The 17,202-nt window shown below is 39.9% G+C and overlaps 1 protein-coding gene across 3 annotated transcripts in view; it reads left to right on the forward strand.

The window, feature by feature from the left end:
* The window catches only part of LOC133480519 (guanine nucleotide-binding protein subunit alpha-11), a 43,930-nt gene that overhangs the window by 7,981 nt on the left and 18,747 nt on the right, over positions 1-17,202 (forward strand). For all 3 annotated transcript variants that reach the window (XM_061778664.1, XM_061778666.1, XM_061778665.1), the window contains exons 2-3: positions 12,517-12,701; positions 15,796-15,950. In XM_061778664.1, coding sequence (XP_061634648.1) covers positions 12,517-12,701; positions 15,796-15,950 — 340 coding nt within the window. The remainder of the gene's footprint in view (positions 1-12,516; positions 12,702-15,795; positions 15,951-17,202) is intronic.

Raw genomic sequence — 17,202 nt, forward strand, 5'->3', positions numbered from 1 at the left:
TTTGGTTTACAGTGTAAAGGTGTTAATGTTGGAATTGATTTCTAAAGCATTTCTGAATAATCAAGGGAGTTGAAATTTATTTGACTGCTTGCCTTGCCTTTGTTGATGCAAAACTAAATTTTCCAATTACAGAAGAATTCAGGATGTAAACTGTTCTAATAAATTGTAATGCATCGTGATATCGAATCGGTTCAAAACGGAGACAGGATAATCATAATCGAATTGTGAGACCAGTCAAGATGCACAGCCCTATTGCCCTCGTCAATTAAAAGGCAAATTGTTAATTTTAACATTTAAATATCACATGGTATACTCGTACACACACTAAGCATATGCATCATTCATCAGTCATGCAGATCATGTGGCTCAAACAGGTTGGTATATCTAGGTTAATGAGTGTTTGTTTTTTGGTAACACCCAAGGATGTTGCATGAATGGAGCCAACCTATGCCCATTATGGTCTGAAGTCTTCCAGTAAGCCTAGGCGATATGCTATATTTATTTGTTGACCTGCTATATTAGCAGTTGCTGACGTCAATTCAAGACTTAGGTGAGCAGTGCACTTGTTTCAGAGGGTAAAAATGACACGCAAAATAGGTGTGTCCCGAGCCGATATTTTATATTGGTCTGATATCAGCAAAAAGATGAGTATTGGATTATATCAGACTGGATCTGAAATCTCCAATATAAGCACACTTATACAAGCAGTCCATTCCAGGCACTCCAGTTCTTTTATCCAGCAACGCCGGGACCATGTCCATGGCATGCAGAGCCCACGTGATAACAACATCAGGTTGCTAAGGTGCTTACAAAGTAGCAAGAGGAGTGAATGTTGGTTGCTTAATGTCATTTATTGATGCGCCAGTTGAAGTTGACTGTAAAACTAAAAGAATGAACCTATGTTCAAATGCATCAAAAACTTTGTTTGTGTTTCTTCACAAAAATCGCCAGCTCAAAGCAAACACCAGCTCAAAGCTAGCAAGCAATGAAAAATACAATTGATGAGCTAATGAAAATTAGCATCGAACTTGTGGTACATATATCGCTCGTCTCAAACTAATCCCTATTGGTTAAAAACAAACACTTTATAAACATACAAACAGGCAGTACTCTCAGGCATATATTCCTTAAACTCTGTGAAAAATGTTATTTTAACAATATTCGATCATGACTTTCTTCTACTTTCTTTGTTACTGATGGTGTGTATCTCATTGCGTGCACCACACTGCCCCTCAGAGGTGAAGACGCACATAGCAGGAACCGCGCCCTAGCCCAACAAGGCGCACACAAAACGGGGCAGTACACCTCTTTGAACCTCACTACCTTATTCCTATCTGCCACAATAAAACTATACCACAGATGCATAAAGAAGTTCAAGTGTATTGCCACACGCGGAGAAAGCAAATGCTGTTCCCACCATTTACTGAGGGTAAAAAAAAAAAAAAATAACAACTGAAGTGAACTTGAATCATTTTGCACTTTAAAAGTATAATTTGGATTTGTTGGATTTATCTATTCAATAGTAAAATATGCTTTAAGTTAAACAGTGGTTATGTTGCAATATAAATTTGTTAGGTTTTATTGAAGTTATTTTTCTGGATTTTCTAATTAAATATTTAATCAAATTGTAGTGTATTCCTATGTTTAATGTTAAACTTTATGTAACCCATTGATTAATAATAAATGGGTCAGTTTTTCCTCATACCTATCCTCTGTATCGGCCTATACTCAAGGGTCCAATATCGGTATGTTGTATCGAGACGTTCCTACCGAAAGCATTTGTGAGGGTTTGGGTTAGTCAGTGGCGGTGCCACCTGCTCTATTTGCATTCCCAAAGGTTTGAGCCTAGTTGGTGAAAAATGTCCTTTCGCAGCATGGTAATAAGATATGTGTTCGTAGTTGTGCACTATTTGTCTGCCAGTTCTGTTGGTTGAGCAAACTCATATTGACACACCCTGACTTTCAGCAGATATGTGACAGACTGAGACCGCTAGCCTCTCTCGATATTGCTTTTTACTGTGTATATGCAGTGGATATAAAAAGTCCTGTTCAAATGTAGTTACACAAGTGTGCACATCCTTTTTTAACTAGGATGTGGCTGTGTTCAGAATTCACCAATCACATTAATCACCATGTTTTAATGGTGGTGGTCAACCCATACCTGTCAATATTTAAAGAGCCTCTGATCAGCTCCAAATAAATTCCAGCTGTTCAAGTGGGCATTTCCAGATTTTATTTTTTGTAGCAGAAGCCCGAATGATATGACAACACTGACTGATATTTTGAACTGTTCATAATTCCTTCCATCATGTCTAAGTCCCCAGTACCAGCTAATGGAAAAACAGCCCCAAATTCTTTGTTCTTTTGCTGATGTGCCAAACATACCTTTTGGAATTGTTGCCAAAAAGTTCAACCTTGGTTTTATCGGATCATAACAAAGTCTCCCAAACCCACTTAAGTTTTTGGTCCATAATTCCAAAAGGTCAGGAAAACCCTCCTTAGAACAGCGTTTTTTTTCCATAACAAAAACCTGGCATTTGAACAGGGGTGTGTGGACTATTTTTTATTTTATTTTTTATTATATCCACTGTATGTATATGCCGTTCATCCAAACCTAAAGTTATAGCTCGGGACATGGCTAATGACAATTCCTAAGTTACAACTGTACCTTGTACTCGTTACCTTATAAGCTACACATCATTGAAGTTGAGCACTTGTTTGAGAGATGGAGAAACTGTCCGTTTGAAAATATGACTGGCATTTGGATTAAACTGCAGCCAAAATGGGATAATTTAATTGTAAGTTTTCAAGAAGACAAAGTATGCAGGGAATTTTTGTTAAAACTGCATCCTGTGCTGTGCTCTCGCAATTCTCACGCTCTGTAGCCTCTTTTACACAGAGATCGGCCAAAATGGCCACGTCAGAGCCGTAACGGAGGGCTTTTAGCTGACATCGCCTTTTACACAGACACCAGCCAAGCGGGATCTTGCTGCAGCTCTGTGCACTTTCTAACAGAGATTCAGCATCCCGCAATCCGATAATTGTATACATAAAAACATCAGAGTCTGGTGTGACGTGTGTGTCTGAGTGCGTTCAACACAACCGTATGGGAGAAGTGAATGTGGGGTGTTAAATGGAACACCCCAGTCCCGGAATTCACTTACACACTAACAATGTCCCACCTCTTTTACAGACAGTGTAAGAGGGGCTTGTGTAGGTTCATACTCTGCTCAGTACAGCTCTATTTATACTTTTCCACGCTTGGTAGTAAAAGTCAATGGTGCCCATGAGTTCCACATAGAGTATCAGTTGATCTGTGCCTAATGGGAAGGGCTGCTTTTTACTCCCTAAAGGACAATTCTGGACTTCCAACCCATGTATGAGCAAGCCAGCATGACCTCACATTGATGGACAAAAAATAAGGAGGGGTGTGCCACGTGGTTATCCCCAAAGACAATATACACTCCCTCTTATGACATGACGAGTTATGTAAAGATTGCAGTCAAGTAGTTGTGCATTTTTTGTCGGTATATTGTCACAGCGTTAATCTTTCTTTCTTGTTCCACTCTAATTTATGATGGCCACTGTTGTTGTGTAGTTACTCTTCATTTTCTCTTATTGTATTTGTCCCTTAAGATTTTTTTCTCTGCTGTCTTAACTGACTTACATGGTGGGAAGAGATTTGGGGGGTGGAAAAGCTTCTCTCTTGTTCTTGGTAACAGTAACATGGGAAATGAATTTGTTCACTCACACCCTCTTTCTAAGCAAGGGTGAAGCCACATATTTAGTTTTTTTGAGCAATTAAGTACACAAGTATATACAGTAAATGAACAGGTCATTTAAATAGGCACATTGCTCCATCTTGTGATCAGATAGGTGATCAGTTATCGTTTTTTTAAACTCGCTGATCGGCCCCAAAAATCTTGATCGTGTAAAGCCTGCTTTTTTCTCTTGATCTGACTCCCTATCAAAAGTCCGAGTGACTTGAGGCTCCCACTGCAGGGTTCGCATCTTATTATTATTTTAAAGCAGCTTAATCAAGCCTTAACCATACGTTCGACCCCTGGTGGTTGGCTGGCTACTGGTTGAGAGAGTGCTTCATTCTGTAGCACAGCCTGCATTTTAAATGTAAAATTTGCCAGCGATCTGGTTGACTTAATCGTGGTAGCCAAAATTGTAATTAGGATAAAAATTCGATTAATTGTGCTCTCCTAAAAAATATGCATGCTTTATGGAAACTTTGAATGAAGAGAGACAACTTTTGTTACAGCAAAGTTAATGAGTTGCTGGATGATCCTTGCATCCATGGAACTGGTCTACAGGCTGTAGATAAACCCGCCGAAAAGTACTTTTTTAGTCTAAAACGTTACTTTTCTATGGTGGCCAGGCCTGGATTCCTTCAGGCAGAAAGCAGGTTCACTTCCGAAAAGTGTCATTGGAAAAGTTCCTGCGGGCGAAAAGGACCACTTGAGAGCCATTTGGTTCTTGTGCAGTGAGAAAAGCCCCCAGCCAGCCTTGCTAGTGCTGAGTTGGAGTGGATATCGCTTCCTGTTAGATGTGCTTGGGGGGGGGGGGGGGGGGGGAATCATTCGGGAATCATTAACTCAGGGCACCATTTTTGTCACACTTTGCACCTCCTCCCTTGCCACTCTCTTTACTTTTCAACATGGATCTGTTATGCTGTGCTTCTGGTTTTTGATCTTCATGTAAATCATAACTAAAATGTCGGTTTTGCCCTTCAGCTATCCCTGCCCAATAAATGGGATCTGTTTCTAGGTTTTCTTTCCTGCGAGTTAATGCTTATTTCATTGGCTGAATGAATAACACAATAGTTAGTGGGAATTTTAAGCTGCTCATGCGGATTTGCTCTGCTGGATATTTTAAATTTGATTTCATTGCTTCTTTTTCACGTTATCGACAGTAGTTTTGTGTTGAATTTTCACACTCCCATACCCTCATTTTAGTTTTATTTAATTTTAACACTGCCACAGATTGCCTAATTTTTGCATCTTGAGCTTATATCATTGCTTTTTAAAAAATATATATATTTTTTTTTTTGTACAGTCCAACCTTTTTATACTTTGTGCATCTTTCAAAACACATTTTCCACTAAAACTGTCACAATCATAAAACCTTTAGAGTATTTGAGTAACAGTTTAACAGTCTTAACGGTCATACAAGTGCAGAAATAAGCTAACTGCTGTATAATACAAATCAAACTAAAATTACTCAACCTTCCATGTGACGTTACAAGACTGTCACAATCATAAAACCTTTACAGTATTTGAATAACAGTTTAACAGTCTTAACGGTCATACAAGTGCAGAAATAAACTAACTGCTGTATAATATAAATTAAACTAAAATTACTCAACCTTCCATGTGACGTTACAAGACTTTTGTCTGCAACAAGCAATGGAAGACAAAACAGGTCAATTACATTGAAAAGAAACAAAACAAAAAAAGAAAAACAAAGGCTTTACTTTTGTTTGATCATTCGACTCAGAGGGGCCAGTTCTGACAGTGAGGGATCCTAATCCCGTTCCCCTGGGAAAACCACTTGATTTTGAGCATTACCACAAACATATGATTGGCATGCATTTAATACAGATTGCATCAGTGTACCACCACCACATAAAAGTATCTTTGATTATTCACACTATTTTGCAAATTTACTAGCAAAACAAACCAATTGATCTATTTAAAATCATAGTCCCATAAATCATTACTACTGCAATTATTGCACTTTATCCAGCCATCCATTTTCTCTACCACTTATCCTCACTAGGGTCACTGGCTGCTGGAGCCTGTCCCAGCTATCTTCGGGCAGGAGGCGTGGTACACCCTGAACCGGTCGACAGCCAATCGCAGGGCATACAGAAACAAACAACCATTCGCACACACATTTACACTTACGGGCAATGTAGAGTCTTCAATCATTTGAATCCCGGTCCCCAGAACTGTGAGGCAGATGTGCTAACCAGTCGTATCGTGCCGTATTGTACTTTATTTTAATGATAATTTGTTTTCCTATGTGATCCTCTCTATAGGTGCCTGGGCTTTTGAACTTTGCATATATCTTCATATGTCTATGCTATAAACAGGATATAGATAGATTTTGTTAGGTTTGAGTGTTTTTGTTATAATGGGTGAAATGGAAACAAGAGACAAGTTAAGCAGGTCATCTATTCGTGCGCGCTTTTAACTTAATTGGAATTGCTAACAATAATTGATCTCTCTCGCTCTCTTTATTCTAGCCTTGTGATAGTTCTTCAAGTGGCTTCTCATATTATTCCCTGACTTGAAGACCACCGCAGTTAGCAAACTGAATTTGAGCGATTCCAGTTCCTTATTTTGATTCCGGTTCCAAACGATTCTCGATTCCGATTCTTTTAGGGGGCTGGTTCAAAAACGTTTGCATGGTTTAAATAAAGGGTGTCCAAATTATGAACATCCATTTTCTTAGCAGGCTGCAGCATAGACTAAAATGAACATTTGACTCGAGGTTCTTTAGAACTAGTATCAATATCAAACCTATGAACTAAAAGGCAATGTGTGTCGAACTAACCCAAATGACTTAATATTCATTAATTAATGTTTCAGGTAAAAGTTAAATATAGCATTGTTAAATAGTTATTTGGGACTATTTCATCACGTCAAATGGTTTGTATGTGCAAGTTTTAACTTGATTTCCTGTTTTAAGCTTGTAGCATTATTATTATTATTTTTTTTTTTAAATTTTTTTTTTTGAAGGGGACACACTGGAACTCAGCATTCTGGCACGAAAAGGAACTTCACACGGCACCGGTGATTTATTTTGTTTATTTTTTAAATGGATGTAACCAAATACTATAAACCACTGATTCCCTTTCCTTACCTGCTCATGTGGCACAAGATTAGTATGTGTTATACTGTCAGACAATTATGTGAATTTTCTCCCAATTCATTGCGATGTAAAGATGCTACGGTGAAGTTTTAGCCCAATGTTAAGCTTTTTAAAAAAAAATATTTTTATTTTTATGGCATCGGAGCTTACGTTGGTTTGAAGACTAAAATAAACGCTAAAAACCATTAGTGCAAAAGTGCAAGGAACCGTTTACCTTGTTAGCGGTCTCAGTGTTGGCATAGACGTATTTTATTGTTTCACCCACCCAATTGACTGAGAATTGACTTCACTGAAGCGCCGCACGGTGGAGGCTGAGGCTCGGAGCGTGTCAGACGGTACACATCGTGAAAGCCTCCTTTGGACAATATAATCTTATTCCAAGTGTTGCACTGAGGCGACTGGTCATTCATTTTAACAAAGTTAGGACACTTTTGTTCACCGCCGCCGTTGGGCACAAGCACACCTTCATATGCATTCTTCTTCGTTGGATTTCGCCACTTTGTGGTCGGAGGACTGGGAAATAAAATTTTAAAATTTGAACGGTTCCGGGAGAACCAGAACGTTAATCCCGGTTCCAATCAGTTCTCGATGCCCAACCCTAGCACTCTGCTCTGTGCTCCGTCTTTTGCTGCACTGAGCATTCGCATCTCCCATGAATGTTGTGTAATTGATATATTCTTTATAGCATTCATTTTATGTAATTGTAATGCGGGGGCATGGTGGCCGACTGGTTAGCACATCTGCCACACAGTTGTGAGAACCTAGGTTAAAATCTGGCCTCGCCTGTGGAGTTTGCATATTCTCCCCGTGCCTGCGTGGATTTTCTCCGGGTACTCCGGTTTTCTCCCACATCTTCAAAACATGCATGATAGGTGAATTGAAGATGCTAAATTGCCCGGAGGTGTGAATGTGAGTGCGACAGGTTGTTTGTTTGTATGTGCCCTGCGATTGGCTGGCAACTAGTTCAGGGTGTACACTGCCTCTCGCCCAAAGATAGCTGGGATAGGCTCCGGCATGCCCGCGACCCTAGTGAGGCTAAGCGGTATGCAAAATGGATGGATGGTAATTGTAATGCCTTGCTTTTACTGAGGTTAGTGTACAGCCATAAATGCAATTTTACTACTAATCGTCACAATATTTTCTTTTCTGCCTTTGTTTCCTCATTTTCACTTCTCTGTTTCGGCCAAGAATTTTCATTTCAGTGCATCACTACTTTTAGATGCCCTTTGAACTGAACTCTCACCTGATTTGCTGCGATCATGCTAGAAGCTGACGTCTCGTGATTTCATGTACTTATATTAACATCTTATTGAATCGGACTCCACATGTACTCAGTTATGCTAAATACTGTACAAATGTACAGATGGCATACAGTACAACACATTGTATATGTAGTGACATAATGCTCTTCATGAGTGAGTCTATCATGTTCATTACACTTTTTGACCTCTGTGAAAAGGAAAGCGAGAGAGGAAAAAAAGAAACCTTGCGTGTTTGCCTTGGCTCCATGGAGACATGACGAAGCCTATCATCCAGTGTTGTCTGCCATGTATTTATGAGTCCAGAGCTGGGGTTGCCATGGGAACTACCATGAACCCTAAGGAGTAGCTCCAGTGAATGTACAGTAGCTTGACTGTGAGAAAAGATTCTGCTGGCTTTTCCACTCATCCGCAGGAACAATGGGATCTGTTGAATGGAGCTTGTCATGCCTGCAGGAGATTCCACTTTTATGTGTTTGGGAAAAGTCGAACGCACATGACCGTGCAATCGGACACACTCCGAAAGCAAAGATGATGTCCAGATACAGGGTTCCTCGGTTTACGAAGGAGTTCTGTCCCTATGCCAACAACGTAACCCATATTTGTAGCCAGCATTTTCCCACCTTTTTCCCAGGGCGCAGACACAGAATCGGGGGCGTAGTCGTCTATTACGGTGGTGGTCCACCATGTGCTCATTAAATGCTAACATTAGCCAAAAATGTCCACCCTGTCAGCAAGCTTGCATATTTTGATGTTTGCATGTACATTGTCTGCTTCCAGTTAATTAAAACAAAATTGGGGGAGCTTGACCAATTTGCTTTTCTAACAGCTTAGCATCTACTTTATCAGGGTTGGCACAGGGTCATGAAACTACTTAGCCAATTTGTCTTAACAGGCTAAAAAATCTCCGAGCCACACTTGTAGTTAGCCATAACATCATGTATGTTTAGATGACTAAACCTTTCGCCACACTTAGCCAGTCCTCGACACTGGGAAGCCAATAAGCTTTTAACGTTGTGTGCCCAATTCAAAGTACCTAGTCCTCACTCAGCACTGGGACTGAATGATTTGGTAAAATACTGTAATTGTTTTTTGGGAGCGAAGTTTACCCCATTATTCACTTTAACGCAAGAAATGTGAAATAAAGTGTCCCAATACCTTTGTCCAATATGACCATGCACATCGTCACTTGTTGACAAAGGCTTGATCACCTGGTGTTTGCTGTGTTTTTTTTTATTTTTTTTTTTATAAGAGACAACAATGTTACATTTAGGTTCCACTATAGTACTATGCATTAATTTTCTTGTCTGTCATACGCTCTCCTTCATAATAAATAATCCCAAAAAAAAGCAACTATTACACAATTCCGTCAATCATATTCAGTGCTGGATTAAAAAAAAATAATAATAATAATTAAATGGATGATTTGTTATATGCGAATCTATCCAGGAATTGGACTGCTGCTTTACTGTGCACTCATCTGTTCTCTCCATTCAACATAAGATGCACTTGACTCTTTTTGATGGACATTTTCTGCAACTTTATGCCTCCCAGTGTCCTCTTATAGCATGACTGCAGATTGTCAGCGAAAACCTGAAGGCTATACTGTAGCGTGTAGATACTAGATAGATGATGGTGTACGTGTTACTCTTCTCCCGCCTACTGATTTGGTTCAGCGGGGTCAAAAGTAGTCTTAAAATAGAAACGCGTATGTACACATAGCTGCAAACACAGGTGATATCACTTTTGTTTTAGGCCATGTGAGAGTCCAAACAAATATTGATTATTACTGTCCCATCTACATCATCATCATCTACACGGATGCTCTTCCAGGCAAACACACTTTGACTGGCCTATTTATCTGAACTTTTCAGTGGCAAATTGGACTCTAAGCTTTTATAATACACTGTATGTGTGGAGCCTTTGTTTGAAAGCTATTTACACGCACACACACACACACACGTATAGAAGATATAACAGTATGAGTCATGTTATATTCAAGGTCAACAAATCGTTAAATATGAATCCCTTTTACAGTTGGTAAAAGCTGAAATTATTCTGCTGTTATGTATAAACTGCACATATGCGGAATTGGGTGAAGAAGGCCACAGAGCAGTTTGCCACGTTCTCAGGTCGTATCAGAGCCTTAACAGAGGCTGGTCAATGTGTGGCAGGGAATGCCAGGAACACTGGGGATAAGTGTTAACTTCACACTCACTTTCTTTGTTGTGTTGAAAGCAGTTGTGACTCTTTTATGTCATACACTCTTATCACATCATTACCCGATTGTGGGATACTGTGTCTATGCCATGTCTTTGCGTTAGTAGATTAGTTGGTAGTAGTAGTCGCTCTTATATTGCGCCTCTGCAATTTTCACGGGATCTTTGTGTGACAGAAGCTTTTGTTACAACTGAACTCCATTTTATGTGTACACGGTACACTATATATGGTTTATGATCCAATATATTAGAAACATTAATTGATTTCAGTTTATGTCCAATCCCTACAAACCACGAGTGAATCTACCTTTCTCTTCCCAGTCCAACCTCAAAACCATTTTTGATTCATGACCATTGTTTAAACTTTTCCACTAAACTGCTTAAGAAAGCATGTTCTTGGTATGTTGTGTTTGACGTCATTGTAGAAAATTCTGCTTAACAAAGATATGACGTTGGACTTCAAGCAAGGATTTTAATTTGACATTTTTGGTAATCTCAAGATATTCCGCCTTGGTTTTTATCCAGAAAATAACTCCAAGTGCAAAAGCAGCATATCACGTGACCAGAGATAAGCGGTTTGACGTGCATAGAGGCACAGGTGGCCGCACCTAAATTTCAAAATAAAACTTATTTCAATTATCAATTAATAATTTTTTTTCTCAGTCTCTTTTGTGACCTTGCACCATATTCCCACATGCTGGTATTTTTCTGCGGTCCCATGGTTGGGGACCACTGCATTAGATCACACCTCCCCCATCCACTATATACAACAATAATAATAATTGCTGTTGCTTTTTTTTCTTTTTTTTTTTTTCCAAAATTTGAGGCTGAACAGATCAAGTAAACTCTGTCACAAATCTTTGTAGGATAATTTTTCCACATGGACTAATGTTGTTGCAGACACGCACACCATTCCGTGGAGGAATAAGTTGGGGAGATGGCAGCAAGTCAGGAGGAAAGAGTCCATAAAAGACTGAGAATGTCCAAAATTTGGGATTTCACACTTAATAAGATGAGATGCCATGTCTACTACAACAGCATGTCTACAATCGCCAACACGAGATAACATATTGATGTTAGCTAATATAGTGCAACGTCGCTAGTTCAACCCAGCTGCCGGTGCACTTTCAATCGCTTTATTGAATGAATGGTGAGAAAACAAATCCACAAGCTGCCGATTTCCACAATTAATGCTGAGTCACCAATCACGCAGACTTAAGCAACAGCCAACTCTATACATTCATTCGGTTGATGCCTATGTCACTCACCAGGCCAGGCCCTGCCTTTTAAAGCCATACTTAGTCACAAATACTACAGTATTGTAGAAGAATATGATGGAGACCCCAAAATATACAAACATAATACCTGCACTTCAAATGAACTTTATCATTTTTATTGCAAAATAATCTTTATGCATTAGTCCGTGGGTTAATCAGTAAAAAACTTAATTCTAAAAATATTCGATAGTTGCAGCCCATGTCTTAATGAAGCAAGTGTCGACAGCCTTGATGTTTTGAGCTGATGTCTGACAATAAAGGTGGCTAAATTCACTATTCCAGTGTATTTCATCATTAAATTACAAATACAATGCTTTTACGGACGTGTCTTTTTAACTTGCTACATACTGTTACAAACAGAGACGTCTGTATCGAAAACAGCTGTAATGTTTTATGGACACCTTGATTCAGTAGCTCTCCACCCACAAACAAACAGGGTAAACTCCGTTTTTGTTTTGTTTTTGTTTTTTTAAAAAGACTGTTACACAGAAAGTTTGCCATGGAGGGGAGGACTTGGACCACTGCCTGAGGGCGTGATGGTTCAAATTCCTTCACAGTCGTTTGCACCAGCGCCAGGATGGAGGTGGGCCGCTGAGATTGGCCTGTCGCTAAGTATGGCGGCGTTCTACCGCACAAATTCACATGGCATCAAGAGAAAAGTAGCTGTCTGACTCGCTGGATCAGCTTACTTCTCACACCTCTTTACTAACTCGTTTTATACTTTAGTTTGCTCGCCGTTGCACAAATATTATAGATCGTCCTGTGTTAGTGTGTTGTTTTCTTCCCCAAACTTAATAGCAGGAACAGCATTGTCAAACAGTTTCACGCAGCCCCCTCTATGGGCCTTGTTTCAGTAGTTGTCGTCTTCTTCCTCAGGTACTGGCGAGAGTGGCAAGAGCACTTTTATCAAGCAGATGCGAATCATCCACGGGTCAGGCTACACAGACGAGGACAAGAAGGGGTTCACCAAACTGGTCTATCAGAACATCTTCACGTCCATGCAGTCCATGATCCGTGCCACTGAGACCCTCAAGATCCCATACAAGTTCGAACAGAACAAAGTAAGCCCTTTTGAAAATAATCACTGTAGCTCTTTTGAAATTGATGCTATTCATTAACAACCTTAAAAAATGGGTATTAGAGCCCCACTGAAAAGAAAAAATAAACCATAACTACATACTACGAGAATAAAGTCAGAATCAGGTTTTTTAATTTTTGTAATTTTTTTAATGGATCCATCCATCCATCCATCCATTTTCTTTACCGCTTCTCCTCACTAGGGTCGTGGGCTGTAGGAGCCTTTCCTAGCTATCTTTGGGCGGGAGGCGGGGTACACCTTGAACTTGTCGCCAGCCAATGGCAGGCCACATAGAATCAAACAACCATTCGCACTCACATTCACACCTATGGGCAATTCAGAGTCTTCAATTACCCCGCATGTTTTTCGGATATGGCAGGAAACCGGAGTGCCCGGAGAAAACCCACCCAGGCACAGGGAGAACATGCAAACTCCACACAGGCGGGGCGGGGATTTGAACCCTGTTCCCCAGAACTGTGAGGCAGATGTGCTAACCAGTCGTCCACCGTGGCAGTTTTTTTAATGTATATTTTGAAGAATTTTTAATTTTTTTTTTATGTATAAGAACTCTCATTGTCTCAAGGTAAAAATGGCGTAACGAGAATAATAAAGTTGGATTTTTTTTTTTAGGTAAAAAAGGCCTAATATTACAAGATTAGTCAAAATCTTACCAGAATAATAATTTGGTCCAAACTATATCAAGTGAAAAAGGGTGTACAAGAATAGTCTTGTTTTTTTTCAAGATAGTTGTAATATTACGAGTGTTTTTTTGTCGTCCTCCATGAAAGCAGACTTATCTTTGGGTTTTTATCAAAATAAGACATTTGCAAACATCTGCTTTTACTTTGTAAAACAATGATCAACATTCTACCCTATTTTCTGACATGTTACGGATCAAACAAGAACTTATTCGTAATCAGTTTGTTTGTGCCTTTTCTGCACTGTCAGTTTGAAATAATGTCCTGTTTCTGAATAAAGGGATGGGAATTAAAAACAATTTTTTATCCGATTCATCGATTAATCGAAAAATTATTGGCAGATGAATCAATTATTTAAATAGTCACTCGTGGCAGCCCTAGTAATATTACAAGAATAAAGTTGAGGGTTTTTTAAAGTCATATTTCATGATTAAAAAATGGTAGTGTGAGAATTAATTCATATTTGTTTGAGAAAAACGTGATATTACCCCAAAAAAGTGTTTTAATGAGGCAAGTGAAGGAAGGATTTCAGAGAAGCACTTTGGCTGCTGAGAGATTAGCAATGGAGACAAAGTAGTCAAATTATAGGTAGGTATATGTTTAAAAAAATAATGGCATTATCCCGTCAACATCAAATGATAACTGAAGTGATTTTGTATACGTTTGTACAAGAGGAAAAAGAATCATTGAGACTACTTTGTTTTGATAAACTAAGTGCCAACAACCTTGGGTATTTAATGTACAACCCCAATTACAATGAAGTTGGGACGTTGTGTTAAACGTAAATAAAAACAGAATACAATGATTTGCAAATCATGTTCAACCTATATTTAATTGAATACACTACAAAGACAAGATATTTAATGTTCAAACTGATAAACTTTGTTTCATTAACTTAGAATTTTATGGCTGCATCATGTTCCCAAAAAGCTGGGACAGGTGGCAAAAAAGACTGAGAAAGTGGAGGAATGCTCATCAAACACCTGCTTGGAACATCCCACAGGGGAACAGGCTAATTGGGAACAGGTGTGTGCCATGATTGGGTAGAAAAGGAGCTTCCCTGAATTGTTCAGTCATTCACAAGCAAAGATGGGGTGAGATTCAACTCTTTGTGAACAAGTGCGTGAGAAAAGAGTCGAACAGTTTAAGGACAATGTTCCTCAACGTACAATTGCAAGGAATTTAGGGATTTCATCATCTACGGTCCATATCATCAAAAGGTTCAAAGAATCTGGATAAACCACTGCATGTAAGCGGCAAGGCCAAAAACCAACATTGAATGCCCGTGACCTTCGATCCCTCAGGCGGCACTGCATCAAAAACCGACCTCAATGTGTAAAGGATATCACCACATGGGCTCAGGAACACTTCAGAAAACCAATGTCAGTAAATACAGTTCGGTGCTACATCCGTAAGTGCAACTTGAAACTCTATTATGCAAAGCAAAAGCCATTTATCAACAACACCCAGAAATGCCGCCGGCTTCACTGGGCCCGAGCTCATCTAAGATGGTCTGATGCAAAGTGGAAAAGTGTTCTGTGGTCCGACAAGTCCACATTTAAAATTGTTTTTTGGAAATTGTGTACGTCGTGTCCTCCGGGCCAAAGAGGAAAAGAACCATCCGGACTGTTATGGACGCAAAGTTGAAAAGCCAGCATCTGTGATGGTATGTGGCTGTGTTAGTGCCAATGGCATGGGTAACTTACACATCTGTGAAGGCACCATTAATGCTGAAAGGTACATACAGGTTTTGGAGAAACATATGCTGCCATCCAAGCAACCTCTTTTTCATGGATACCCCTGCTTATTTCAGCAAGACAACGTCAAACCACATTCTGCACATGTTACAACAGCGTGGCTTCGTAGTGAGAGTGCAGATACTAGACTGGCCTGCCTGCAGTCCAGACCTGGACAACAGAGACCCCACAATGTTGAACAGCTGAAGCTGTACATCAAGCAAGAATGGGAAAGAATTCCACCTACTAAGCTTCAACAATTAGTGTCCTCAGTTCCCAAATGTTTATTGAATATTGTTAAAAGAAAAGGTGATGTAACACAGTGGTAAACATGACCCTGTCCCAGCTTTTTTGGAAAGTGTTGCAGCCATAAAATTCTAAGTTAATGATTATTTGCTAAAAACAATAGTTTATCAGTTTGAACATGAAATATCTTGTCTTTGTAGTGTATTCAATTAAATATAGGTTGAAAATGATTTGCAAATCATTGTATTCTGTTTTTATTTGTTTAACACAATGTCCCAACTTCATTGGAATTGGTGTTGTAATATTGATGATGGACCAAAACCAAAGGTCCTGTAGTCTAGTCGAGTGCTGTCTTACTATTACCCGCATGAATAGGTTTCCCGTTTTGTCCTTTCAGAACAACGCACAGCTGGTGCGCGAGGTGGATGTGGAGATGGTGACATCGTTCGATCAGCCGTACATCGGCGCCATCAAGATGCTGTGGGCTGACCCTGGCATCCAGGAGGCCTACGACCGCAGGAGAGAGTACCAGCTCTCGGACTCCACCAAATAGTAAGTCTGGCTTTTATAAAACTGTCTAATTGAGATGCATGTGCACGCAAAGGTTAAGATATAAATGATTAGTCTCCAAAGTAATTTTGTATCTATTTGTACTGTCCAAGTACCGTATTTTCCACACTTAAAAGCCTTAAATTTTCTCAAAAATCGACTGCGCCTTTTAACCCAGTCCGCCTTATGTGTGCACTGAGTTCCAAAATCTGTAAAAATGCTGTTGTGCGATTTTGGTAAGTGGTCCGCTTGATTGACTGTCGGACCATTTCCCGCCGACATTGGGACGTAATACGTACACTACGTACGCTGGCAGCGATAAACCAATTAGAGAACATTACATAAAGCTACGTACAGTACATACGCTTACCTCCGCCACGCCTCCGGTAGGTATACTGTACTACCGGTGTGCTCCAAAACAACATTTGTTTGGATAAGGACCCCCGAAAATGGCATCAGCGAAGAGACATGCTTACGAGGCACAATTCAAACTACAGGCTATCAGTTACGCAGCTGTAAATGGGAAAAGGCGCCATCTCTCCATCTGCGCAAAGACTACCGTGGCGCAGCAACTGCCAGCGAACTCCAACCGCTGGACATTGGTGTAAACAGGGCGTTCAAAGTGAAGTTGCCAGCGGCGTGGTAGCGATGGATGAGAGACGGGAAACACACCTTTACTAAGACTGGGAGGCATCGTGTGTGAATGGATTGTGGATACCTGGGCTAAGGTATCTGCTTTGACTGTTGTCTGAGCTTTCGTGAAAGCCGGCATCATTGCTGAACAGCCACCCGGCAACGAGACTGACTCAGACAATGACGAGGAGGAACCCGGCATGTTTAATGGCGAAATTGCCCAGCTGTTCAATTCAGATACAGATGATGTGGACTTCGATGGATTTGTTACAAAAGATTGATCACAAAATAATGTGAGTGTATTTTCTAATGCGTAGTAAAATAAAGTTCAACCAAACTCACCGTTTTGCTTCCGTTACCTTGTTTTAGCATGCGCCGAATAATACGGTGCACCTTATGTATGGCTTTAAGTATAGAAATAGACCCCGTATTTGAGACTGCGCCTGACGATCCAGTGCGCCTTATGGTGTGGAAAATACGGTACTAGCTAATATTGAGTTGCTTAAATTGGTTCTGGATCAAGTGTGGGCAAAGAATATTGCAAAATGAAAGATTAAATGCACATACACCCCTTTTTTAAAATCCGGCACACTAGGCATTTATGTTATCAACTGGGCCTTAT

Source organism: Phyllopteryx taeniolatus, chromosome 7 (assembly GCF_024500385.1).
Source record: "Phyllopteryx taeniolatus isolate TA_2022b chromosome 7, UOR_Ptae_1.2, whole genome shotgun sequence".
Taxonomy (NCBI): Eukaryota; Metazoa; Chordata; class Actinopteri; order Syngnathiformes; family Syngnathidae; genus Phyllopteryx; species Phyllopteryx taeniolatus.